Genomic DNA, 25,516 nt, shown 5'->3' on the forward strand with positions numbered 1-25,516 from the left:
CAAGCCAATACATGAGCTGAGGAGACCAACTGGTGGCAGATCAGTTGTAAACAGGTGAATTGTTGATATTTTGAGAGTCTCAATCTCTGTTGTTACAATGTATAAGGAAGACTTTTATTAGACCAAAACAAATTGCTGTCTTTAACCCCAACTATATAATATATATACACCTATATACATACACATATATGTACGTATACACAATGGATTCTTATGTGGAATATGACCAAGTTCACCTAAAAATCCCAACTTTCTACTATTTTGTTTTCCTGATAACTATTTGCAGGGCCAGTGAGATTGTTCGGTGATTAGTGTTTATTGCACAAGCCTGATGAACTGAGGTCCACTCCCAGAATCCATGTTAATGTGGAAGAAGATAACCAACTCCACAGAGTCATCCTCTGACAATCCACATGCAAGTTATGTCCACAAATGTGCATTGTACACACGCGGGCACATGCACACCCATATACCGACGCACACATGCACACACCACCACCACCAATAATAACAAAATTTTATGTACTCATTAATTAAATGTCAGACAAGTTAAACAACAAAAGTGAGGATAACACTGAGCAATAATATAATTGTGACGTCCTCTCTGGTAGAATTTGTCACTTAGAGAGTTATATCCATTGCTTTTCATACATTTCTGTTTGTTTGTTTGTTTTTGAGATTGGATCTCACTATGTAGCTCAGGCAGTCATAGAACTCACTATGTAAACCAGACTAGCCTTGAATTTTAAATCAGACGAGCCTTGAGTTTACAGAGATCTGCCTGCCTCTGCCTCCCCGGGGTACTGGGATTACCGATATATACCAATACACCCGGTTTTGGTTTTCATATATTACTCAATATGAGTCTAGCCTTGCACACTGGAAGCCAAGAACAAAAATAAGGAATAGCAAATATCAAGTTGCCAGCAAAACATGCACAGTATTGATAATTAAAGACCTTTTCTTTATTTACTTGCCTAAAAATCTATTTGTCCCTCTGACATGAAAGTAAGATTATCAGGTAACAAATAATTCCATTTTAAGTCACTTAGAAAGCAAAGTGGCTAAATGCATACTTTGGCTGAAAACAATTTTACTAACATTCTTTCATTAAATTATACAGAAAAAAATGAAGCTATAGGGATAATTTTAAAATTATTTTTCTTTGGGTCAGAGACACAGACACACAGACGGAGACAGAGACTGTACTCCTTAGAAAGGAAACCACTTTAAGACTTGATAGACTTTCCTTATACGTCTGCTTTTTATTTTTAAACACTACCAGTGACCTCTTTGCTGACCAACATTTTCTTGCACATCATGGCCAAGGAGGGAGGGGCAGGAGGGAAGGAGCTGGGTGAAAGTTGGTGATGGTCCGTGCCAAAATTCCAAGTTGAAACTGAATCCGGTAAAGTTTCTTCGGACGGAAAAAAAAAAAAAAAAGATTTACAGCTTCAACAGAACTGTAATTCTACCAAGAAAAAGGTATGTCCATCTGCTGTCACCAAATCAACTATGACTGGCTCTGTCATGCTTCTTTCTCCTTAATATGTGGAGGTGGAGAAAGAAGAAAGAAAAAAAAAAAAGCAAGAGGCGTTCAAAAAACTTGAGGAAGCCCTGACCCTTTAGATTCCATTTATAGTCTGAGCCGGAATGCCACCCCCCTGGACAAGTGAATCGTCCAATCCAGCAGCGTGTGTCAAGGTTCTGTTAGGCACTAAGTGAAATATATATGCATGCCCTTATACCATTCAACACTCTGGGTCCAACCTCCAGACGCTGGGCTGTGGGTCAAGCGAGCCACCTCTGCTCTTCCAAGTGTCACTCTGACAGGTTCTTCCGGAGGAGATCTTTCTTTTGTTAACCCATCCTTTTCATCCAAATGGCACCAAAGAAAGACGTGAAGAAGCCTGCTGCTGCCCCTGCCCCAGCCCCGGCCCCGGCCCCCGCCCCAGCCAAACCTAAAGAAGAAAAAATCGACCTGTCTGCTATTAAGGTAACTAAACAGGTGAATCGTTTTGGTCACTGAAACATCTTTCAACACTAAGGAACTGAAGGAATTTGAGCAAAGAGGTAAATTTTCACTGAAAAGGAACGGCATTACTCAGTGAACTGGTATGTTTTAGGAGCCAGGGATCCTGCTTAATAACGTGGGCTGCGGCACACAATTCCAGTGACATTACTAAGACTGGGTACTACAAGGGGGGTTTGTGCTCTCTCTCTTTTCTCGTGGTTCAGTCTTTGCTGATTCTGTTTTCCATTTCCCCCTAGTTTGCCAAAAGTGCAGTTTAGGGGGAAATATGCTCATCTATAGGTTTTTGCATTTACAGATACTTAAAGAGTGCACTTTTAAAATTAAAATCTCCGTGGAAATTGGATCCCTAACTCTAAAAGACATCATAAAAAAAATTGAAGACAGCTGATGAACCAGTTGTCTTGGACACATCTATTTCACAGCTGCTTCATTTCACCAGAGAATTTTTTTTCATTTCAAGTTAATTCCCTCTTCAACTTTGCTTAATAAAATTTCATATAACACTCGGTGAGATCTCAGAGCAGAAAATCAGGCACTCAGATGCTTCAGTGGTTATAACTGTCATCATGTTTATTTATGCACTGCATTTAATTCAGAATGTGTGAGTTCCTTCTAAACAAAACTAACAGGTGGGTATTGTATACCTATATAATATATATTTATATCTCCGATCATTTCTATAACTGTGAGTGTGTGCTGAGCCTCTTACATACTGATCTTGATCTAAGGAGAATGGGCTTGATTTTTGTGTGAACGCTTTTCTGTGAACCAAGTTTTCAGCTTCAGAAGAGATGATCCGTTTTTGGAAAATGACGAATGAGTGTGTCCCTGTTATCTCCGAGCAACACATCAGATATGTACCTTCTCCTCATTAACTGGGCTCAGACTGGGTCCTTGAGGCAGGTTGAAAACCTTCTTCTAAGGAACCCAGCCTTATATGGAAAAGTACAGAGTCAAAGTGCTTATGAGGTGATCCTTCCATCCAAGCCAAGGATTCTGTGTGTAGTACATCTGACATTTCAAGCTTAACACTGTAGAAGAAAGTTACAATGCATTCCACACACAAGCATTCAACTGACTCCCTTAATACAATCATGGAGCTTAAAAAAAAAAAAAAACCTAAAATAATATTGAATCAGAACTCACATGGGTTTATGTGATGAAATCAAATATAGTCATAATTTTTGTAACATTCCCACGAAATGAGACACGTTCCGAAGGGGGAAAGCATGTTATCACAAATATTTAATCTTTATCTGTACCTGAAGTTAGATTTGAAAAGACTTGGTCATAGGATGTAACATTATTAATGAATATCCATTTAGGAAAAATGCATGTTGGATCTTCCAAAAATGGTTTTTCTTTTATTTTGAGGACAAGATGCATATAGTTAGTCCATTAAAAAGAAACCAAATCTTTCATCTCCAGCCATCACAGTCCATGTCTTTATAGATGCATGCTGACTGCAGCATGCAAATGTGATTACAACCACACAGTACTTCCTGATTCTCTTCAGTGGCTGTAGAATTATAAAACAGGCCACTCTTTTTTATATTTATTGTGATTTATGAGACAGTATCATCCCTGTTCCTCAGATAAGCTTCCGGAAGGAAAGAAAATGTGTCTTCTTACAAAAAAAACAGAAGTGTCCCACTAATGAAAACAGGCTTTAATTTTCTATCCAGAGAAATCACGTATCAAAAAGTAAATGAATAAACTTCTGTTAACATCAGTTTTTTTTTTAATCCAGAAATCAAGCCAATCACTTGTTCCAGCCAGTAGAGAAGTGGCACTTCTCTGCTCTAGCCTTCCATCCTTGTATTAAATTAATACTGGTGTGAGCAAGAAAAAGTAAGGAAGTCCTGAGTGGTAGGGATGCAATACACCCCATTATCAGCTTTTCATTGTGGAACGAGAAACAAAATAGACTTTGAGAAGGAACACATCAAAAAAACAGAAGCCAAATGAATCTGAAGAAATGGAAGGAAATTAACCTTTTGTTTTCTTCAGAAGGACCATTCCCAATGGAAGCGGGCAGTAAGGAAGAAAATGAAGCTGTCTCATTTCTGCAAAGGAATGTAAATTCCTTCAGTGATTTTTTTCCCTCATCAATATGAAATCAGTACAAATTTGAGAGTGTTTTAGCAAAGCCAGAGACTATGATGCAACTTGGGAGCTTTACAAAATTTAATTTCATCCCAGTAGGTAACAGGGCTAATTAGAAAATATATTATAGCATTTCCTATTGCGATGCTTTTAATTACTTGATGTTTCTAGATATATTTTCTCATATAAGTTATAACCTTTTTTCAAGCAGAGAAAAGGAACATATCTCTATACATATTCATTAACTTTATGAAAACTCTATAAAGAACAAAACTTAATTGGATTGTAAGGCTTATTTCATAAATCCTGTAAGATTAGAAAGCTAACTATCCTTTAAACTGTGGGTAATGCTAAAGTTTAATTATATATAGGAAACAATAATTAAATTCGTTCCTCAATACTTTTCCCAACTAAGACCATGGTCTGTTGTAAAATATACCACATTTAATAGCTACATACTCGACTCACCATAAACTCTGAACAATCTTGGATATTTTTGATTAGTTTGCTTAAATGTGCTTTTCCAATTTGATTTCCTGGTTGGCTAGTTATTTATTTAGAATGCTTCTTCAGTTGTCCTGATACAAATCTTTGAGAGTCTCTGAGCAAATGCCTACCCAATATCCTATGTCCATAAACATTTTTGTGAGTGGCATTTTCACAAAGTTCCACTAGCATTAGTATAACACTAATATTACTGTTCTTGGTAGTTCTCAGCTCTCTTTGCCTTCAGAGAGCTGATATTTCCAGCGACAAATCCCAGGTCTAGAGTAATACTGCCTCCCAGGATCACATTGATGGGAATTAAAGCCTACCCTTATGATTGTGAGCGCACATAAAGGAGTGAATATTAGTTGCAACCAAGCGAAATGGTGAAAGTAAATGAGTAATGAGATGACCACGTGCCTGTATTTTAAGATATCTTTAATATGAAAGTGATTTTTTTTTTTGCATGGTGCATGTGTTGGCTGATAAGCCGGGTTTGCTGTGAGTGGAGACCTTCATCGTATCTTATAATGTGTTGCTTAAATTTTAATTTGCATTGTATTCATGCCACACTCTGGTCACTCCTGACTGGATATTGCAGGCAAAAATTACAAAATGAGTAGTTGTAAAGAATGCATTGACAGAAACTCTACCAAATAACACATCTCCAAACAATAACTAAGCACAGACTTTGAAAGACTTAAATGTTCAATGTAGCGAGTAACTTGTCTACCATTCATATATATATATCTGAATGTTTGGTGAAGGAACATTGTATATTATGTACGAGGGTCCAAGGTGTAGATTTATTTTGGCTCAGACATGAGAACTTGTTTGGGATCACCTATATTTGTGAGCATCTCAATTGAAACAAGGCTAAAATAAACCCAACCCCATTAAAAGAATTTCTGGGAATGTTTGAAGCCAGGCTCCATAAAAAGACTGAAAATTATAAACCTCACTGTAATGATAGCATCCAACATCCACTGTGAATTTATCCTGGATTGTTTTCACATTTAGCCTTTTCAACATTACAGAGATTGTTTTTGTTTCTGTTTTTTATTTGTTTGTTTGTTTGTTTTATTTTGTTTTCGAGACAGGGTTTCTCTGTGTAATTTTGGTGCCTGCCCTGGATCTTCCTCTGTAGACCAGGCTAGCCTCGAACTCACAGAGATCCTCCTGTCTCTGCCTCCTGCATGCTGGAATTAAAGGTGTGCACCACTGCTGTTTTTATCCTCTTTTTCCCAAGGAGGAAACTGAATTCACATGAGGCCCATCATCAAATAACTAGTTAAGGGGTGATGGTAAGATTTAACCAGCTGATGAAATCCATAGTCAACTGTGTTAAACATTCAGCTACCTCTGGTTTCTGAAAATTAAGCTGCTGTCTTTTTGGTTAGAACACAAAAGGCGAAGGTCCTACCTAGAGCTGTCTTTTGTATTACACTGCACCGTCCTCTGCGGCCAGGAGAGGGAGTGAGAGGCCCACTGCAGAGTGAGTTCTGCAAGACTTTGACCTTGGCAGTTCTGAGTGTTCTGTTTCTCACAACTTCCCTTACCCTCCCTTACACCTGTTGTTGGGGAGTTACACATTCTTTTTTATAGATAGAAGATGGAATTTTAGGCACTTCAAAGGAGTCTTACTCCCTTTATCCCAACTCCCTGTAAAAATTTATAAACAGGAATGGATATAAAAATACTTGTGCAATGAAATGTTGAATTTTAAGATACTTGTGGTTTTGTCTTACTCAATAAACCCTCAGATATACCAAATCTAATCTTTAAATCTATCATCATAAGGCTAATCTCCTGAGAAAAGACCTCTATTTGCTTGTAAATAAACACACTAATTTAATTAGCATTCTTTGAAGTGATAAGCAGAAATAGCAATGTCACAGATATGATGTGGTTAAGTATTAACTTTAATATCATTAGGGAAAAGCATGAGACAAATACACACAATCAGTCTCTAATTAAAAATAAAATGAGTGAAAACAATATTTCCTGGGGGGGGCGGGGAGGGGGGAGCAACAACTATTTAAGCGTATGAGTCGGGGTCAACAATGTCTTTCATCTTTGACGTGTCTCTACTGTGAAAGAAGAAAACAGGTGAAGAGAGTGGAAACCTTGAAGGACATTTTGTAACTCTCTCCACAGTGACATTCTGAAGTGTATGTAACCCGGCAATGTCTTTACAATGTAAAACGCACCTTGCCAAAGAAGAGATGAGTTCACCAACTACAAGCAAAACTGCTTTTCATTTAAAGATAGTTAAATCTGTGCAATAGAAGGAGATCATAAAGTAACAGTGCCAAATTTAGCCCTTGACATTTCAGCGCTGCAAATGAAGCCCCTGGCAAGTTGTCTTTAGCAGCCATCCCATAATTACACAGCATTAAGCACCGTCTGACTCATGGAAATTGTGGAAAGGATTATATTTAGTCTGCTGAGACTGTACTTTCTTCTCTTTGGACTGAAACAGTTCTTATATGAAAATAGGATATTATTTAGTTTATGTCTTCATCAATGTTCCCACTTTGTTTTTCACCCCAGACCAGAATCGTGACCGCAAAACCTGCAAGATAAAAGTATCGGTGGCTTCAGAATACACTAGTTAAATTTTAAATTATGTGGGTGATAAATCCAATTGTTGTAGTCAGAAATTAATACTAGTGACTTGAAGTTGGAGGCAGGGAGCTTTCCCTAGGTCAGACATTTTTCCTTCTGTCCTTGTGAGTGAGCTGTTCCTTAACTACCAGGCACCCAACAGTATATTATCTCCTGTTCATAAAAAATCCAGTCAACTTGAGTGTACTGATGTGAAATTATATTTTGACAAATTTTTTCTTTATTGCAAAGATTGCAACATAATTATCAGTTCAATTTTCAGATATCCTGTCTTTTTCCAACTTAAAGTAAGTTGACTAATTAAAGGATAGAAAATTCGAAACATGTTGGACCCACAAGCAAGCAACCCAAGAAATCATATATTCAGGAAAAATCATTTAGAGATGTTATTTAAATGAAAAGACACAGGATTTGCCATGACAGCCAGAATAAGATTCCCATTCTAATTCTCCATGTACCATCAAAGCCTCTAGAAGAGTATTCAGTATTTATTTATGACAGCTGTCCCAAAAGAAACTTATATTCCAGACAAACGGGAAAAACAATAATAATTTCTTAGCATGTACAATATTTTTTTTCAAATGCTTACATTATAAAACTTAAAAAGTGAAGAAACAAAAACACATTTTTAATTTTTAAGAAATTACATACAAATAAGTAAATGAACAATGGAAATGTGCAGCTCACAAGAAAATTTAAATTTATTTCTCAATTTTATTAGCTATGAAAAAGCAGGAGAGAAAACTGGAAAGGAGCAGACTTGGATCCCATTTTGAAACTTGTATCAAAATTCACTTAGGTCTCTATTGGTTCCTACAGATCTGAACTAAGCTATTTTTAATCGCATGGGTTTTGTGCTTAGATGACAGAATTCAGATGACCAGTCTTAACCTGCTGAGCATAGCCTTACTAGGTTAGTCTCATTTCAGACCAATGAATCCAATGCAACCATCTAGTAGCTCTTGTATCAGAGAGCCTGGACTGGTACCATGTCCTCATTGTTCTAACTTTCCCTGCTTATATGATATTTTAATAAGCATACATTTTGTTAGGCTCAGAATTATAATTCCTTTCCTTTGACCTTAAGTAACTTATCATGAAGCACAACATCCTAAGGGTTTCAAATATTATTTCTAATGGCCTTTTATGGTAGATTTTAAAAACTCTGTAAGAGAAATTAGTTTCTTTTTCTTCTTAAAGGTTTATATAGTCTAACTCTGATTTCTCTGCCAGGCAAGAAGGCAGGGAATATCCAACAATGTCCTCTTGACTGAAAACCGGCTCTGGTTACAGCAGCTTCTTTTCTTAGTTCCAGCCATTGGCATCTGTCCATCCCCTGAAATAAGGAGATCTTTGATCGTCGTCGTAGTCCACGTTCCTTCCCGGGGTGTTTCCCTTAGTATTCAACACCATACATTCCCCCACATTGCCTTTAATTACAGTTCTTCTTCTTTTGAGATACTAAAGTTTAACATATATCAATTCTGTATTTTGTTTAACCACATTGTAATGCTTTTTTCCTATAAAGCAATTCCTTCTAGATGCCAGAAAATTTATCTTTCACCAGTGAACCAAACTTGATGATGACTAGCTGAAAGACAGTTCTCAAAGCGAAAGAGTCTGTCACCAGGGCAGTAAAAACTCTTAGTAGCAGGTGTCTTACAGACTGCTATTTACCTAAACTCAACACCAAATGTGAATGGATGAGCTATCGCAATGTGAAATGTGGCCTTCTACTAACTGTGTGAGATAAAGACATAGGCTAAGAGAATAAAGATGTCTTTTAAAAGACATTGAAGATTGACAGATTAGAACTCTGGACCATAAGCACTCATATAAAATCTAAAGAAAAATGCTAGGAATATAAATATTAAAGAATTTTAAACAAACATGCCTACTATGTGCTGAGCAGTTGTGGGTGCTGAAGATGCAGAGAATATACATACTTTCTCTGGAATGTAAACTTTTTTAAAAGAATAGATCAAATTTGATGAAATATACTCTAGAGGAAAAACTTAACGTTTGAAAGAAGAACTTGGGCCTACAGCCATACTACCCTGAATGCACCGGAGAGTTTAGTGTATTAGCACTCTAATAGCTTTAATTGAATGAAAATTGATTGCGTATCTAGTAGGGGAGGTACCTGTAGAGCTGTGATAGACAAGACCCTAAGTACAAGGCAAAGTCATTGTTCTAGAGAGAGATGCTGTACTAAAACACATCCAGGTCCACATCAGAAACAAACAATGGGCTTTCAGCATTGATGTGGCCTTCCCAGCAGATTAAACAAGAAGGCTGACTAGCTTGCAATGGGAACAAGGCACCAGGTGCACCCTGGGAAAGACATGTTCAAAGAAGAAGAAGGAGGAGGAGAAGAAGGAGGAGGAGGAGGAGGGGGAGGAGGAAGGAGGAGGAGGAGGAGGAGGAGGAGGAGGAGGAGGAGGAGGAGAAGGAGAAGAAGAAGAAGAAGAAGAAGAAGAAGAAGAAGAAGAAGAAGAAGAAGAAGAAGAAGAAGAAGAAGAAGAAGAAGAAGAAGAAGAAGAAGAAGAAGAATTCTTATGAAGGCTGGAAGAATGTTTCATATGAAAAGAGGAGAGGACAGTGGGTTGCATGCCAGACAGAAAACACTTAAACTCACCCAACCTTTGAAACACACCAGATGATGGACTCTCAAACTGAGGTCCAAACCAAATGGCTATGTGATCAGATCAAGCATTTGCTCAAACAGCCGATGGTGTTCCTATTGTAACAAGGAGGAGAGGCAAGAGAGAGCGTACCATCCTCACAGAGGACAGACAGGGTTGCATTTTCCATTTACTCTTGAGCACATAACCTAGATCTAAGAGTCTGTAGACTTAGCTATAGTTTATTCTTTCTTGTGTCAATTGATTTGTTTAAGTTTATATTTTGATTCTCAGTAAGTTAAAAAAAAGTCTAGACTTTGTTTTGTGAACATGATAAAGATATGGAGAAAAACTAGGATGGAATAATTTAATAGTTTCTTACCACCCTAAAGCTTCTATTTTAATAGTAACGACAAACCTTTATATGATGTCTATGTGGTTAAGAATAGCTTGTTCACAACATAAATTCAAGTTTTGTGCTGACTTTCCAGTTTATTCACAAGCTTTTATGCAAATTGAACAGGTTTCATATGTATGCAAGGCCACATTTTTCTACCTGAAAAAAAGTGAAATGTGAAAATTATCACTATGGGCAATTAGGCAACTTCAATGTAATATTTATAGTTACTAGCTTCACTAAAGTTATATACTATTCTCAATAATAATAACTAGAAATTTTAATTTTAATGGCACAAATACATAAATATAATTACATCAAATTTAATGGGACAAATACATAAATACAATTACAAAATCGAGAAAGAGGATTAAAAAGTATGTTCTATAAGAACTTTAACTTAGACACCGAAAATCATGAGATTCTAAGTTACACAATTATTAAAGATTATAAATTTCCAATTTTAATACTCTCCTTCATCTTACTTTTAATGATTCAAAGCATATTTAATTTCTCTGTTAACTATAATTCCCCAATAACCTTTTAAAATATCAGTTTCTTTATAAAAACCTGTTTACCCAGGTACTACTAACCTAAAAATTATCATTCTTCATTTGGAGACTCAAGATCCTGTAAGATTTCTTTTCACAACTTGTAAACTTTGGGCTGAAAATGATATCTATTTTTTAATATTTTTATTGGCATCTAATAATTATTTTTATTAGCATCTAATAAATATTATTATTAACATCTAATAATTACACAGAACAAAGTATCATCATGATATTTTATACAGCACATAATTATGTATTTTGAAGAAGAGGTATATATTTAGCTATTTATTTCTTCTGGAATAGTAAGAAGGTATGTTCAAAATATCCATCTTCTCAGTGACACACTTCATGATTTTTATGAATAGCTTCCTTAGGGACAGTTGTAGAAGTCACAATTCATCTTACACCTAGTTCATTTCTTTGAGCTACTTGAAATGTGTAGAGAATGAAAACCCTTGTGTCTGAACTCCAGTGAACACTCTGAAGTGGTCATCTCCCCAAAGTCATCCCAGCATTCCCTGTTTTCAGAGAAGCTGCTGTAAAAGCACATTGCTGGCCAAGTCCCTTAAACAACTTTAAAATCTCTAAGTACTATTTTGCATTGCATGAGCCTAAATAACTTTAGGTTATTTTACTCTTGGTCTGCAGACTGAGCCCCAAAACATTGAACAAGGCAGCTTGGTTTTAGTAAGAACTTAGCAACAAACAAACAAACAAAAAAACCAAAATTGATGTGTCAGTTTTCTTGCTTGCTAAGAATTTCAGAAAATAAAAATACATAAATAGTCTCAATAGTAAAGAAAACAGGGAAGGTAGGACATACCCAAATCTAATACCAGAGACGAAAAGAGGCAGGAAGTGGAACCCCAAGCTACTTCTTGCTTAAATTATTCTCCTGAGAATATTGCTTGCAAAAGCAAAACCTTTAATGGATACTTGAGACCCTGACCAGATTGCCACGTGGATGTATCCTGAAGAATCCAAAGAACTATACAGAGCACACAATGCCTTTTCAAGTCCTCAGAATTTTACCATAAGAGATAGAGTTTTGGAGAGTGTTCTTTCTATTTGAAAACTCAACTCAGTTTCATCTAAGAAGTTCCACACTTGCTGACTAGACACTTGCAAGGTCCATAATTATCCAACAGAAGCCCGAGCCCTGGAGGAATCCTGAGTTTTCCATGAGCAAAGAAGAAACGTCTTAAAGGAAGACATGGCAGGGAACATCTCAGAGGCAAAGACCATAAAAGTACTGACAGGCTTCAGTCTCACTAGGGCTGTTCACTTGTAGATCCTGGGTTCCTATAAATAGCCCGAGGGTACGTGTCCCTCTCTCTCTTTGCCCTAAGAAAGCTAAAGAACTCCTCCAGGAGGAGTGGCAACTGTCCTGTGAAATCCGATGCTAGATATGAGGTCAGGTGGACCAGAAATAAAAGGAAGCCACTGAGAAGGAAGACTCCACTCAGGGATCGGAGCTGCCTTCAGCTTACTCTTCAGCCGCACTGCTGTGTTGCAGCCCAGAACTCCATCATGGTGGGTTCTACAAGAAAACGATATGTCCTTATAGAAGGATACCATTGGGCAACAGGAGCTTACTGAGAAGACAGGCAGACAAGGAATAGAATGGAGGGGAGAACCTGCTTAGTATAAGGATTTGGGAACCTAATACTGGTTTCGATGATCTATGACGAAGAGAGAAGAAATTACTTCCAACTATTGCACCAGATTGGGGGGGAAATGCATCTTCTTCCCCAGAGCAGTCCGTCAGCAGCTTTTGGTATTTCACGTAAGATTCATCTAAATTTAGAAGGGAAAAAAAAAGTGCAACTATAGTAAAATAGTATGCTTTAAAAATAGAATTCAATGATAACTGATAGCTAAAATTAAGCAAATTGCATCTGATTTCTTCAATTTCATATACTAGTACAAAAATATGTTAATTAAACAGAAGGACCTAAGGTGGTTTTTTTATACCATTTTATTTGCAGTTTTAAATGTATACCTTATCAGATGTATGCTACATATAGATCACTAGGACATTCTAGAAAGTGTTCAATTTAGCATTTTTAGTATCTTTACATCATTAAGATATTGAGAAAAGATTTCCTAATTATCTTTTGCAGTAGATTTTACACTCCAAGGTTCAAAATTGCCCTCATACACCCTTCCTGTGCTGAGACCCCTACATGGTTTCCTAAAGGTCTCAGAGCAGAGAACATTCACTCTGTCAATGCATTTGAAAGTTCTTTCTTTCTCTCTCTCTCTTGCCATGCAGTCCTTCAGTGCTGACCAGATTGCCGGTAAGTGATTTGAGCTTCTCTACCGAAGGCAGAACTCTGCCTGTCTCGAAATGTCACTTAACTCCACAGCATGCTCCTTTGTGGCTCAGACTGTTCGTGTCCATGCCATGCCTGAGCTCAGAAAACTGGGCTGACTTCTGGAGCTCACTTTGAAGAGCACTCAGGGGATGAGCTGGACGCACTTATAAATCAGGACGCTCTTTTCTGGTTAAAACATATTTTATGATTAATTTCTTTCTAACAGATCGAGTTCTCTAAGGAGCAGCAGGATGGTAAGTTAAGAGCTGTAGCCGTTCATATGTGCAGACTCATAGAGATGGCGAGTGAGAAAACCAACTCCCTTGGGATGAGCTAAGTGCTGCCTAATTATCCACACTGGTGGTGTTCCGCTAAATATAAATTGCTTTCCCTCACTCTAAATATAAACCTGTATAACTGAAGCCCTTGCTTATAGTTAGTGATCAAAGATCTAAGGAAATAAGAAATAGAATATAAGCCTATATAGCCACTGATTTCTGAATAAGATGAACTTGATACATAGGAAAGATTATATATGACACAGTCACAAAGGATATAGGTTTTAGAAAACTAATTTACTCATCAAAACCCTAGAGAGAGACTTGGTAGGTCTGGGGTGTTCAATAAAAGCTGTCCTGATGGTCAAACCTGCCTAGTTTCTGTGGAAACATGGCATGTGGATTAGCAGTGAATTCACAGACAGAGAAGGATCCTAGTCCAGCACCTCGTTAAGGGATATGAGACACACAAGTGGAGAGATGATACGTCTTTCTTCCTCAATGACCAAAGAATTAGGAAGAGTATCATGATCTTAGGTGAATTCAAACGGACTAGACAGTTTTCTCATGAACAGATACTATCAATGAGTCTCAAACATTTTTTAAAATTGAAGAGACCCTGGATAGCTTCCCTAAAACTTGAATTTTTTTTCCCTTTGTGTCTTTAGATTCAAAAGGGCCCAATCTCCCAAACAAGCTCAATTTTTGGGTTAGGAAGTATAGGGAGAAAATTTTAATGGGGTGAAATCATCACAGTATATGGACAAGCTAAATAAAGTTCATTTGTAGAAAAGAGAGACAGAAACAGGTTAGTTTTGTGATGTTATATGTTAGGCGATTGGCCATAATAATGTATAGTATATTGCAATATATAAGATACAAGTAATTATGGGTGGTTAGTAACTGTTCTCTACCTAAAGCCTTCCATATCCTCAGTCTCTTTCAGGATCATGTTTGTTATGAATGTTGAGTGGGTATCAGTTTAAAACAAAAGGTTATTTGCTGTAGTACAAACTCACTGATATCAATATCATGGTTATTGGCCTCATGTAGACAGTTTAGATGATTGGATACTTTCAATTCAAGATTGTTTAAAGTTATACTATGAAGGATTTGTCTTAAAGGAAATAATGATTCTAATTTGTTTAAATATACTTTTAACGGATGATGCAGCTACATCATTAACCCTGGCCTCCCAGTCCTCTATAGTTCTTGACTTACAATATCACCATGGCTGCTAAACTATTACTGGACCAAATAATGAAAGATTCAAAAACTCTTGCTGAGACAAATGTACTTATTGTTGAGTGTGAGACCCATTATCCAGTATTGAAAACAGGTTTTAGCCACAGAATTGAATAAACATTGATACATTGGCCTGGTTTTTTTTTTTTTTCTCTTTGTGTCAAAAAAACAGGTGTAAACTATTTAAACTAAGTGGGAATTCTGTGCCTTCAGCATAAATCAAAACCACTTGAATTTGTGTCCTTGCTTAATGAATGAAGATTGTTGTTCATACCATTCTATTTGGATTGAAGGGAAGGGGGGGAAAGTTCAGAAAACTACAGCATTTCGAAGGTTTAGGACTCCGGCTGTTTCTTAGCATGACCATCAGCTACATACGGCTACTTAAGCATTAATTAATTTTTAAATTATCAATGTTAAAGTCTGTATCTTCACGCTCACCAGCCACATGCAAGTGTTCAAAACCACCATTATAGGGCAGTCGGAGAATAATTTCATCACCAGATATTTTGGAAATGGTGTGGTTCTGGGCAAAAAGTCAGCTGATACGTTCTTAAAGGACAAATAGGAATACCCTGTTAGGCTTTGCCTGCACTGTTGTCTGTGAAGACAACTCCACTGTGTTCTTGAGGTTCAGCCAAAACCACAAACAATACATAAACAAAGGGGCATGGTGAAATTATAATAAAATGCGGTTACTATAGCCAGTCAAGGAAGGAGGTCTCCAGTCTGTTCTGGAACCAGGAAGAGAAGAACTAAACCTTGGGCTAAAAGTCCAGGATTAAAAGAATTAGTTCTCTGGCCTCTGCCTTTAAGTTACCAAAGGATAATGTCAGAGAGATTCCATTACAGTCATAAAAGTCCCATTTCTACACCAGCATCTGAGCCGGGTGACGGCAAGTCCTCAGAGCACTGGGCCTGGTGTCTGAAGCCAGTCGCGAGAGGAGTCCAGTTGCACGTGACCTTTAGAAAGATAAAAAATAGTATGTGACTCATGAAACCACAAGGCATAAGTATTTTTCTTCCAGGTTGGGGCAGATTATGGTGAGATTGCATAGGATTTAAATAAGAATGGGAACATGAACTATAGCGAATTGTGTACATGGCACCCAGTGTAATCTTAGATTAAAAGGCACTGGGATATCATAAAATTTGTGCTCCAAAAGAAGATGTTTCTACAAACTTAAGAAGTTTGAGTTAAACTCACATAAAATAGCCCCAGCTGGAAATTTGCTTTCTTGAAATTTTACTAACATTGCCAATTAATTGAAGGACTATTTGGAGACTCTTAAGCTTTCTCAAGGCATCAGAATATTTTAAGTGGCTCTTGCTTCCTACATAGATGAAAGAAATATGAATCACTACCACTGGGAGCTCCAATTTCCATAATTAAAATTAATTCCACATTAGTAATAACGTGGCTTAAAACTAGAGATGCTGCTTTAAAACAATTCCCCACAGAAACACCAAAAGGGTTGGCCGGTGATTGTTTAATAGGGGGAGATAACTTCAGTGGTTGGAAGAAATTATAAAAACAGAGGAGAGTTTGAACTGAACCCTTGAAGGACCTGGGGTTAATTAGAAGATTCCAGAAAATAAAAGGCCAGTACCCACCAGGGCCTGAACGTATTGTGCTTTTTGCAGAATTCAAGGAGGCGTTTCTCCTGTTTGACAGAACAGGAGAAAGCAAGATCACCTTAAGTCAAGTGGGAGATGTCCTCCGGGCTCTGGGCACAAACCCCACCAATGCGGAGGTCAAGAAGGTTCTGGGGAACCCGAGCAATGAAGGTAGGTTTCTCGAAGATCATTGAAAATTGGGAAGAGGCTCCCACACAATAGACTCAGTTTGCTCCTGAGGGTGGCAGCCTTGCCTCTCCTCCCTGGGAAGCCTCAGCTTTTGTAAATAAAAAAAGGATCTACCTTTCATTGAGGACCTGTAAGTGTGATTAAAAAAAAAAAAAACAGCACACTAGAGGAGAGAAATGGGATGGAATGATGAGACCATCGTGCTCAGCATCATATCTAAGTCCAGGGCTAATGAGGTAAGGTATAGATGAGCACAATCCCTTTTCCAGAGTCCATACCTTCAAAGGCAAAAGTACATTTTAAAGAGTAGTTTAACTTTAACTACAATACAGTTGCATCACCTCCCTCCTTTCCTCGTGGAGCCAGTATACTGAGTGAGCTTTCCTCCGTCCCCTCCCTGGCCCCTTCCTTCCAACCCTCCCCATCCTCCCCCTCACTCCCTCTCACATTCACAGACTCTATTCTTTTGACTGTTATTTTTATATAGGTGCATAAATATAAACACATACATACAACCCTTTGGGTCTGTTCAGTGTTGCCTGTATGATATCAGGGCAGACCACTTGGTTTTGAGTAATTAGGGGGCTCATCCCTGGGAAAGGTGAAATCTTCCTCTCTCAGCTTTCCTCGTTTGCCTGTAGTTCTTTGTTTAGAAGTGGGGTCTAAGATTCCCCGCATCCATGTTGTCATGTCTATTCTTGCCCTTCTTTGGGTTCTGTTCAGGTAGCCATACTGTTGAGGTTATAGGTGCATCTTCCCCGTGTCTTTCCTAGGAGACACAATCTCACAGCAGACTTCCTGATCCTTGGCTCATAAAACAAAATTTTAACAAAGACGTTGAATATAGCGAAAATATAATACACTTTGTATAAAGCCAGGGATAATCATAATGACATCCTTCTAGAGAACACCTCTTTTTTGATAAACAGCCATGAACATAAAGTTACAGTGTTCTGAAGCCACTCAGACACATCTACTGACCTTAGTCAATACACTTTGGCAATGTACAATGACCACTTTAAAGGAACTCAACTATCTTAATTAAATAGGCAGGGTTACATCTTAATGAGTATTTTCTATTTTCACATGACAATGTCTCACTTAGAATCATCCCTCTTTAACAGAATTATTAGGTAAGTCCTCATTTACTCAACACCCAAATGTGATCTTTCTAATATTGCCCAGTGTGTCAGATTTTCTTCTATAAAAGAAGAGGGAAATTTTTATTTGGGGATTATATAATGTCATCTATATACATATATAGATATGTATAGATGAAAGTTTATATGTGTGTATGTACACACACACACACACACACACACGTATGGGTAGTTTATTTTATACTTTTTTGTGAATAAGTTTTATCTCATCAGAGATTTTGAAGAACATCCTAGCATCTCTAGCCTGGAATTAGAAAGGAGTCAGGATGTCACACACTATTTGACACACACTCTTTCCTTGTGAGCCTCTTTTTAAAATTACTTCAAATTTAAAGAAATTGAAGACTCTTCAAAGACTCAGGCATAGGGGGCCATATGGAGTCAAAGTTCAGTGACATTTCACTGTGTTTATGTTATTATGGAAAACTTTATATTGTTTCCCTGGTACTTACTGAATATAGTAAATCATAGTACTAACAAAATGTATTAAGTAATCAATTTGTCCCAAACACTTTAACAAGCTTTTCATGCATTGGGTTCATTAAAAATCTCACATTAACGCTGTAGAGTACTTCTATTCTAAAATTGAGAATGTAGTGCGCAAAGAGGTTGGAAGAGTTGAGCCAAAGGGCTGAAGAGAGGACTCAGCAGTTAAAGGCATTTGCTGCTCTTGCAGGGGAACTGGGTCAGGTCCCCAGCACCCACATCAAGTGACACAACCAGTACCTCAAGTTCCAAGGGGTCCAACACCCTCCTCACCTTCTGCAGGCACCAGCAAACGTGTGGCGCACATCCCACATACATACATGTAAAATAATTTAAAGAGAGGAAAGTCAAACCACATTGGGGGGCAGGGCATACCTTTAATCTCAGCATTTTCAAAGCTGAGATAGAGAAGGCTCAGGAGTTTGACGTCATCCTCCATGGCAAGTCGGAGGCCACACAGGGATGAGTGAGATCATGTCTTTAAAAACTAACAATGAATAAAAATAGAGCGGTTAGCAAAGTTGCTCACTGCTGCATAGTTAGATTGAGCTGGGGATAAAGCTTAGCACTGGGACCATAGAATTCATACTATTGTCTGTTACTATATTTTTTTTGTCAGTTTAGTAGTTTATCAACTGACATTTAAGTTGTGTGACGATTTTTATGAACATTTGTATTTGGTTTGTGACTCAGGGGTGGTATCTTACGGTGACTACTAACTCTGTAAACGGCAAATTTCTTCCAGAGATGAATGCTAAGAAAATTGAGTTTGAACAATTTCTGCCCATGATGCAAGCAATCTCCAACAACAAGGACCAGGGAGGCTATGAAGATTTTGTTGAGGGCCTGCGTGTCTTTGACAAGGAGGGCAATGGCACCGTGATGGGTGCTGAGCTCCGCCATGTCCTTGCCACTCTGGGTAAGGGCATGCATTTCCATGGGCTTAACAGGGAAGTTATACACAGGGAAGACCATGGCAGGAAAGCCATATCATAATCAAAATAGTCAGGGGAAAGACTCCAAAAGAAAAATAAAAAAATAGTAGTTGAAAGTCTATGACTTCTTCCGTTGGCCTCTGGGACAGTGAGTCTGTTTGGGGGTGAAGCAAGAACACAAAGTATTGGACATGAATAAGTAAAACACTGTGCTTCCCTCAGGCTATAGATGGGGCATGAGGGATAATGATTATTTCATCCATAGATCCAAAATCAGCTCAAGGGTAGGGAACTAAAAAGAGACAAGCATTCATCCTCCAAGAGTTCACTCAGGGTTTCAAGAGCCCATGGCTGCTGATCCCTTATAGTGGGAATCTGAAAATATTCTGTCATCCTATTTCTAAAACTAGGAGTGTTTTGTTTCACCAGGTGAGAAGATGAAGGAGGAAGAAGTGGAAACATTGCTGGCAGGCCAGGAAGACTCCAACGGCTGTATCAACTATGAAGGTACAGCCAGCCTGCACCTTCCACTTCAGCAACTCTTACATCATTGAAGATAGATTTTTTTTTTTCATTTCTTTCTTTCAATTTTTGTTTGTTTGGTTGGTTTTGGTTTTGTCTTTTTTTTAGGTTTGTTTGTTTGTTTTTTCTTTTGTTTTCTTTTGTTTTGTTTCATGACAGGGTTTCTCTGTGTAGCCTTGGCTGTCATGGAACTTGCTCTGTAGACCAGGCTGGCCTCAAACTCACAGAGATCCTCCTGCTTCTGCCTCCCAAGTGCTGGGATTAAGGGCATGCATCATCACTGCCCAGTGATAGATTCCTTTTCAATATTAACTTATTTTTCTTTTCTTTATTGATGCATTTTATTTATTATAAGTAAATGGCCTAATTCTGAAATATTTGTATAAGGTCCCAAACAGATATGCAGAATTAATTCCAGTGTTTTTTGGAAATCCCATGCAGTCTTACAGTTTAACCTGTGTTTCCTTATGTTTTCTCTTAACTTTTCCATGATATCCCTGAAGGATAGACAATGCTAAAACTAGAATTAAGTGTATTGCAACACTAGAGTTGAATAGATTTTGAAGTCATTTACTAGCACAAAAACCATGAGAATCAAGAAACTGGATGTCAAAGAGATGTCAAATCATTTACACATGGACAGATAGACACACATATACAAAGGGGGGGAGACAGAGACACACACAGAAGTGGGGGAGGGAGAGAGGAGAATGCCACTCCATAGTAGCCAGCTGTTTATTTCCAGCTGCCAGACAACAATGTCACACAGAGGGTATGAAAGCAATACATACTCAAAGTAAATATTGAAAATAAAGCTGTGTAATATCATTTGAAATTTACAATATCCCCAATATACATTATCTCTTCAAAGACCAGCCACATTTCAATAAATCTATATTAATAGCTTTGATGAAAATATAAATTTACCATGTTCTAAATTTAGAAAAAGCATAAGAAAAAATAAACAAAAAAGAGGACAGGAAAGGAGGAGGAGAAGGGAAGAAAAGAAAATAAAGGCATCCAGCCATGTCAATCAGTCTTTGCTAGAATGTACCTTTTACCCATAAATAATTCCTATTTGGTTGTTATAAATACATTATGCAGAATAACCTCTAATAATATCATTGAGACAAATAGACAGTCATCTGCAAAATAAAGTCAAATCTCAACTTCTTTTTAATCCAGTTTGACTTTTCTAACTCTTAACTGTATATATTGTCCAACAGCTTTTGTCAAGCACATCATGTCTGTCTAAATGGAGTTTTCAAGGTATACACCTACCCTCTCTATAATATTAAGGCTTGGGTGATATTTTGTTTAAAGAAATAACAGCTTCACTGCATATGCTTTAGCTATAATTAGTATTGCCTCCTAATTGCAAGTTGTTTATATTAACCAGAATATGCCATCCTCTTGATACAATAGATGCAACATATTCATGTGAGTGTACAAGCAAAACTCTTTTGCCTTTGTCTATAAACCCTGCCTTTTAAACTATACTACGATTAGACAATAGAAATTCCACTAACCAGAGACTAGTTAATTCAGTTGGCATGTAACACTACTGAAAACATTGTCCTAAGTTCTTTGAATAATAACAATAGCTTTTAACAAATACTGCTCTAACAAACTACATTTTAGTAGCTGAGATTCAAGTGCCAGCAACCAGGGTCTTAAAGCAAAGATGTGACTTGCCTTGAGAGTGTTGACTCATGGTTTCCATCAGAGTGCTCTTTCCAAAGAGATGCTATCAACATCTAACTTGCTTCTGTTTTCCCTACAGAACACAGTGTTTGGAAAGACTGGCCAGAATGTCAGTTCAAGAAGACCCATGGCTAACTGTCCATATCTTCTTACCACTACCCAGAAGATCAAAGCAATCTAGACCATTCTAGACTGAAGGATTCCCTCAGTTTTTATAAGCCTTGAGTTTTTCATTACACACAAATCAGGCATCCACTGTTCTAGGGGAGATGAATAAATATTGATATCCAGTCCAAGCATCCCTTTATCATCTACTTGGGTCCACAACATTCTTAAAACACTACATCAATAAACTTGGTCAGTCTGGAATACTCAAGTTGTGTTGTGTCTTACTTTTTTGCTTTATGAAAATAGTTTTTAAGAACTCAATTCTTATGGTAAATTATAAAAAATATTGATGAATTACAAATTTACTTTAAAAATACCACTGCAGGGCCTGATGAGACAGCTTTGTGGGTAAAGTCAAGTGCCCCCAAGCTAGAAGACCTTCATTGTATCCCTGGGATGCACACGGTGAAAGAGAACAGATTCCCACACTTGTCCTCAGGTCACAGAATGCATGCCATGCCCCGGTCCCCACACATACACACAAATAAAAATAATCAGGTGAATAGATAATAAATTCAAACAGGAAAAAATTAAAGTCATCGCAATCTACAGCAATAACAGAGTGAATAATAAAGTTATATATTATTTTAAAAGTTAAATAAGAGGACGAGGAAATTCAGACAGGAGCTGGGGTATTTTAACAGACTAGGCAATTTAAGGTAAAATTGGGTCCTTCAAATTTATATTAATCATTATTTATGACTTAATCTACTTCCTTTGTAGTAGCAATCAGCCTATTAGAGAACTGTAAAAGACTGACTTTTCTCTCTGATGACTTCAAAAATAAAATCCAGTGTGACCTTTTAGCTGTTGCTTAAAAAAAAAAAAAAAAAAAAAAGCTCCCGAGATGAAGGGCTCATTGCTCATCTCAGGATTCTGTTCATTGTTATGCCTCTCCCACTATGACCTCTTCTGCTTTCTGTGCACATGTGCCCACATCTCAGCTTAGCCCTTTACTATACATCAAAGAAGCACAAAACCTAAATGGAAAAGTTTACAGAATAAGCTTTATCACCTCCGTGTATCACGTATACCTTTCCCCAGCAGACCCCGGAAGGAGGGAGTGTTAGTGCTGTGTAGATGTCCCCACGTCCCTGAAAAGATAACCATCACAAGGAGGATTACAAATTCTCCCAGAAGTACTGGTTTAGGTATACTCTCTTGGGAGGGGATGTTGACAACTTCAGGACAACAAACTCCTTCTGTATGGCAAAAGTCACTTGTATTCTAGTCACTAACTTGTGCTTTTGTGGCTAAGTTGGGACGCTGCAACCACATGTTTAAGGAAAACGAACTATGACCCCGTGACCTTTAAGCTAGGTTTACCTTAAACCAAGAATTGGAAACACCACAAAGTGCATATCTCGGAGAATTGAAGGCTGCATCTGTACTTTCCTTTATGGGGACCACACACCAGTGCCACTGAGAATGTGAAATGTGCCTAGTGAGATGAGTTAATTGAATTTTTAATTATGCTTCACTTTAACTTATTCAAGATTTTAATTTAATGGCTACATGTGGCTCATGATTACCATATTGAACTGTGAGGCTCTCAATACACATTTACTTTTAATTATTACATGAGACAATTAAAATAGTTTTTTTAATTCACAAGGTCCACATATGGAATTGTCATTTTTTTAAAATATATGGTAGTGCATGGACTTAATCCTAGCACTTGGGAGGCAGAAGCAGGTGGAACTCTGAGTTCGAGGCTCACTTGGTCTATATAGTGAGTTCCAGGACAGCCAAGACTACACAAAAAAAAAACCATCTCTCAAAAAACCAAAAACCAGCCGGGCGGTGGTGGCGCACACCTTTAATCCCAGCACTCGGGAGGCAAAGGCAGGCAGATCTCTGTGAGTTCGAGGCCAGCCTGGTCTACAGAGTGAGTTCCAGGAAAGGCGCGAAGCTACACAGAGAAACCCTGTCTCGAAAAACCAAAAAAAAAAAAAAAAAAAAAAAAAACCAAAACCAAAAACAAAAACAAAAACAAAAACCTAAAAAATGTTTTCAAAAGTATAAAGGTCACCGTGTAGAGAAAAGGGCGACTACATGTAGTCTCATCATAAAGGGCTCCTTTTTCTTTTACGGTCTACGACTCCATTCCCATTACGCCCATTTCTTTAAAACCTTTTTCAGCCAGAAAAGCATGGTGTCTGAGTGGTACTAAATTGTTACTTTCAAGCTTTATGTATAGTGCTTTCCTCTCAAGATTTTCTGAAACTGTTTTAACCCTCCCCACGAGACAGCTTCAGCACACTGTCATGGGACCTAACCTTATTAAATTACCATGTGTGAAACGCCCATAACTCAAGTAGCAGCAGGTGCAAAACGAAGTCGCAGGCCGAAGAGTGGTAGCCATTTTTAACACTCCCAACAGCTGGCAAGACAACAGGTGCCTGAATTCCTCAGCCTTTAAAAATAACTTTTAAAAAGCCTGTGCTGCATAAGCAAATATTTTCAAGTTTGTTTTTAAACTGTCTTCGAGTTACCTTGCCCACGAAAATACATTATACATCGATTTTTTTTTTTTGGTCTCAAAATTACATTTGAAATCTAAGCCCATAAGAATGTATTCCTCTTTAGCAATGAAATAAATAACTATTATTTAACTGGAAAATTAAGTTACATTTTTAAAACTTCTAGGTAATATTTTTCAAGAAATATCACATAGTAAAGGGACTGTAATATACCTTCCCTAACTTGTCATCTTGTGGCAGCCTTCCGTAGCAATGGTAAAATTCTTTTTCAGTGATGACAAATATAACTTGCAACTTAGCAGAATGAAGAAAGAATATCTTCCCTCAACGCCATGATTTTCATAAAATCGTGAATCTACAGATCTCCTCAGCAATGTCTATAATCCCCAAAGAATGGAGATTAAACAGTAAATATCAATTTGAACTCCAGACTAATGACCGAAACACTACAATCACCAAGGCAGGAAAGTTTGGGGGTGGGAGGGTGAATAAGTAATTCAGGCAAAGATTTCAATTTTACAGTTTGGTAAGCAATAAGTGGGTGAGTCCCAGGCTAAGAAAAAGCCATGGCATGGGGAACAGTGATGGGTTACAAGACCTGCTGGCGAGCCTTCCAGAAGCTTCACAAAAGAGAGGTATTCTCAACCAGCATTAGCATTTGGTAGGAAAAAATCCTACCTAACTTTTCCTCTCCTAACAGTATCCTAACAGACTTTATTTCCTAACAGTGTGACTGACCAGAGACACCACAGCCATGCAAAACAGAAGCAGTGCCCCTCCTAGATCAGGCCAAATGTGGCCCATGCCTTGAACTCCAGCTTTAGAGCACCCCACTCCAGCCTTACTTCTCACTGAAAAACCCCCTCCCTCCGGATCCAAGCAGTATACTCAGGAATACAGCATGCCACTCTATCCTAGGCCACTCAAGGTACGCAGGAGCCCAAATTTCCCTGCCTAATGGTGTCAAGCCTCCTCCAAGGACAAGAGTGGGCATCTTCCTAGGTCCACCCTTCTAGGGGAAGACCTGCAGTGGTGAGTATAGCCATGAGACAAAGAGGCTGTTAATGCCTCCTAGCATTGTTTGTTCACCTGAGTCTTATTCACCAGGCAACTCCTGCCAGTCCAGGACAGTGCTGAAGGAAAGAACTGAAGATGAGCAAGCTCTGTGTTATGTGGCAGATCACCAAGAAGTCAAAAATTCCACCTTGGCTTTCTTGGTAATTATGACACCATATTTTTCAGAAGAAAACAAAAAGGTCTACAGAAGGAAACAAAAATCTATGTCACAGCTTGTTAGTTTGATCCATAAGCAAGCATTTAAATTTATTCTAACTGAGTCTCTCTCTGTGCTCTTGTCTGTAAGATTTGAAGGTGGACTTTCTGAATATAAAGCTTAGACTTTTCAGGGACCAGTCTTAACATTGCTCAGAAATAGAGGCCCACTTCATTTAAATAATTAAGGAAATAATTGCTGAGTAATACTCCATTGTGTATATGTAGCACATTTTCTTTATCCATTCTTCGGTTGAGGGGCATCTAGGTTGTTTCCAGGTTCTGGCTATAACAAATAAAGCTGCTATG

At 37.9% G+C, this 25,516-nt stretch overlaps 1 protein-coding gene across 2 annotated transcripts; it reads left to right on the forward strand.

The window, feature by feature from the left end:
- Nucleotides 1–1,743: 1,743 nt before the first annotated feature.
- Nucleotides 1,744–21,655, forward strand: Myl1 (myosin light chain 1). 2 transcript variants are annotated; one of them, XM_006974963.4, is made up of 7 exons: nucleotides 1,744–1,996; nucleotides 13,375–13,402; nucleotides 16,316–16,459; nucleotides 18,869–19,042; nucleotides 19,488–19,565; nucleotides 20,807–20,849; nucleotides 21,364–21,655. In XM_006974963.4, the coding sequence occupies exons 1-6, from the start codon at nucleotides 1,883–1,885 to the stop codon at nucleotides 20,833–20,835; spliced, it is 567 nt and encodes a 188-aa protein (XP_006975025.1). In that variant the 5' UTR covers nucleotides 1,744–1,882; the 3' UTR covers nucleotides 20,836–20,849; nucleotides 21,364–21,655. The 2 variants fall into 2 exon arrangements, with proteins under 2 accessions (XP_006975025.1, XP_006975026.1); XM_006974964.4 differs by lacking the exons at nucleotides 1,744–1,996; nucleotides 13,375–13,402 and adding exons at nucleotides 12,144–12,363; nucleotides 13,106–13,130.
- The last annotated feature ends 3,861 nt before the right edge of the window (nucleotides 21,656–25,516 follow it).

This window comes from Peromyscus maniculatus, chromosome 13 (assembly GCF_049852395.1).
Source record: "Peromyscus maniculatus bairdii isolate BWxNUB_F1_BW_parent chromosome 13, HU_Pman_BW_mat_3.1, whole genome shotgun sequence".
Taxonomy (NCBI): domain Eukaryota; kingdom Metazoa; phylum Chordata; class Mammalia; order Rodentia; family Cricetidae; genus Peromyscus; species Peromyscus maniculatus.

Coding starts and splice junctions, on each gene's coding strand:
- Myl1 (XM_006974963.4), top strand. CDS start 1,883: ATGGCACCAAAGAAAGACGTGAAGAAGCCTGCTGCTGCCCCTGCCCCA. Junction 13,403..16,315: donor CTCTAAGGAGCAGCAGGATG/GTAAGTTAAGAG, acceptor TGCTTTTTGCAG/AATTCAAGGAGGCGTTTCTC. Junction 19,043..19,487: donor CCATGTCCTTGCCACTCTGG/GTAAGGGCATGC, acceptor TTGTTTCACCAG/GTGAGAAGATGAAGGAGGAA.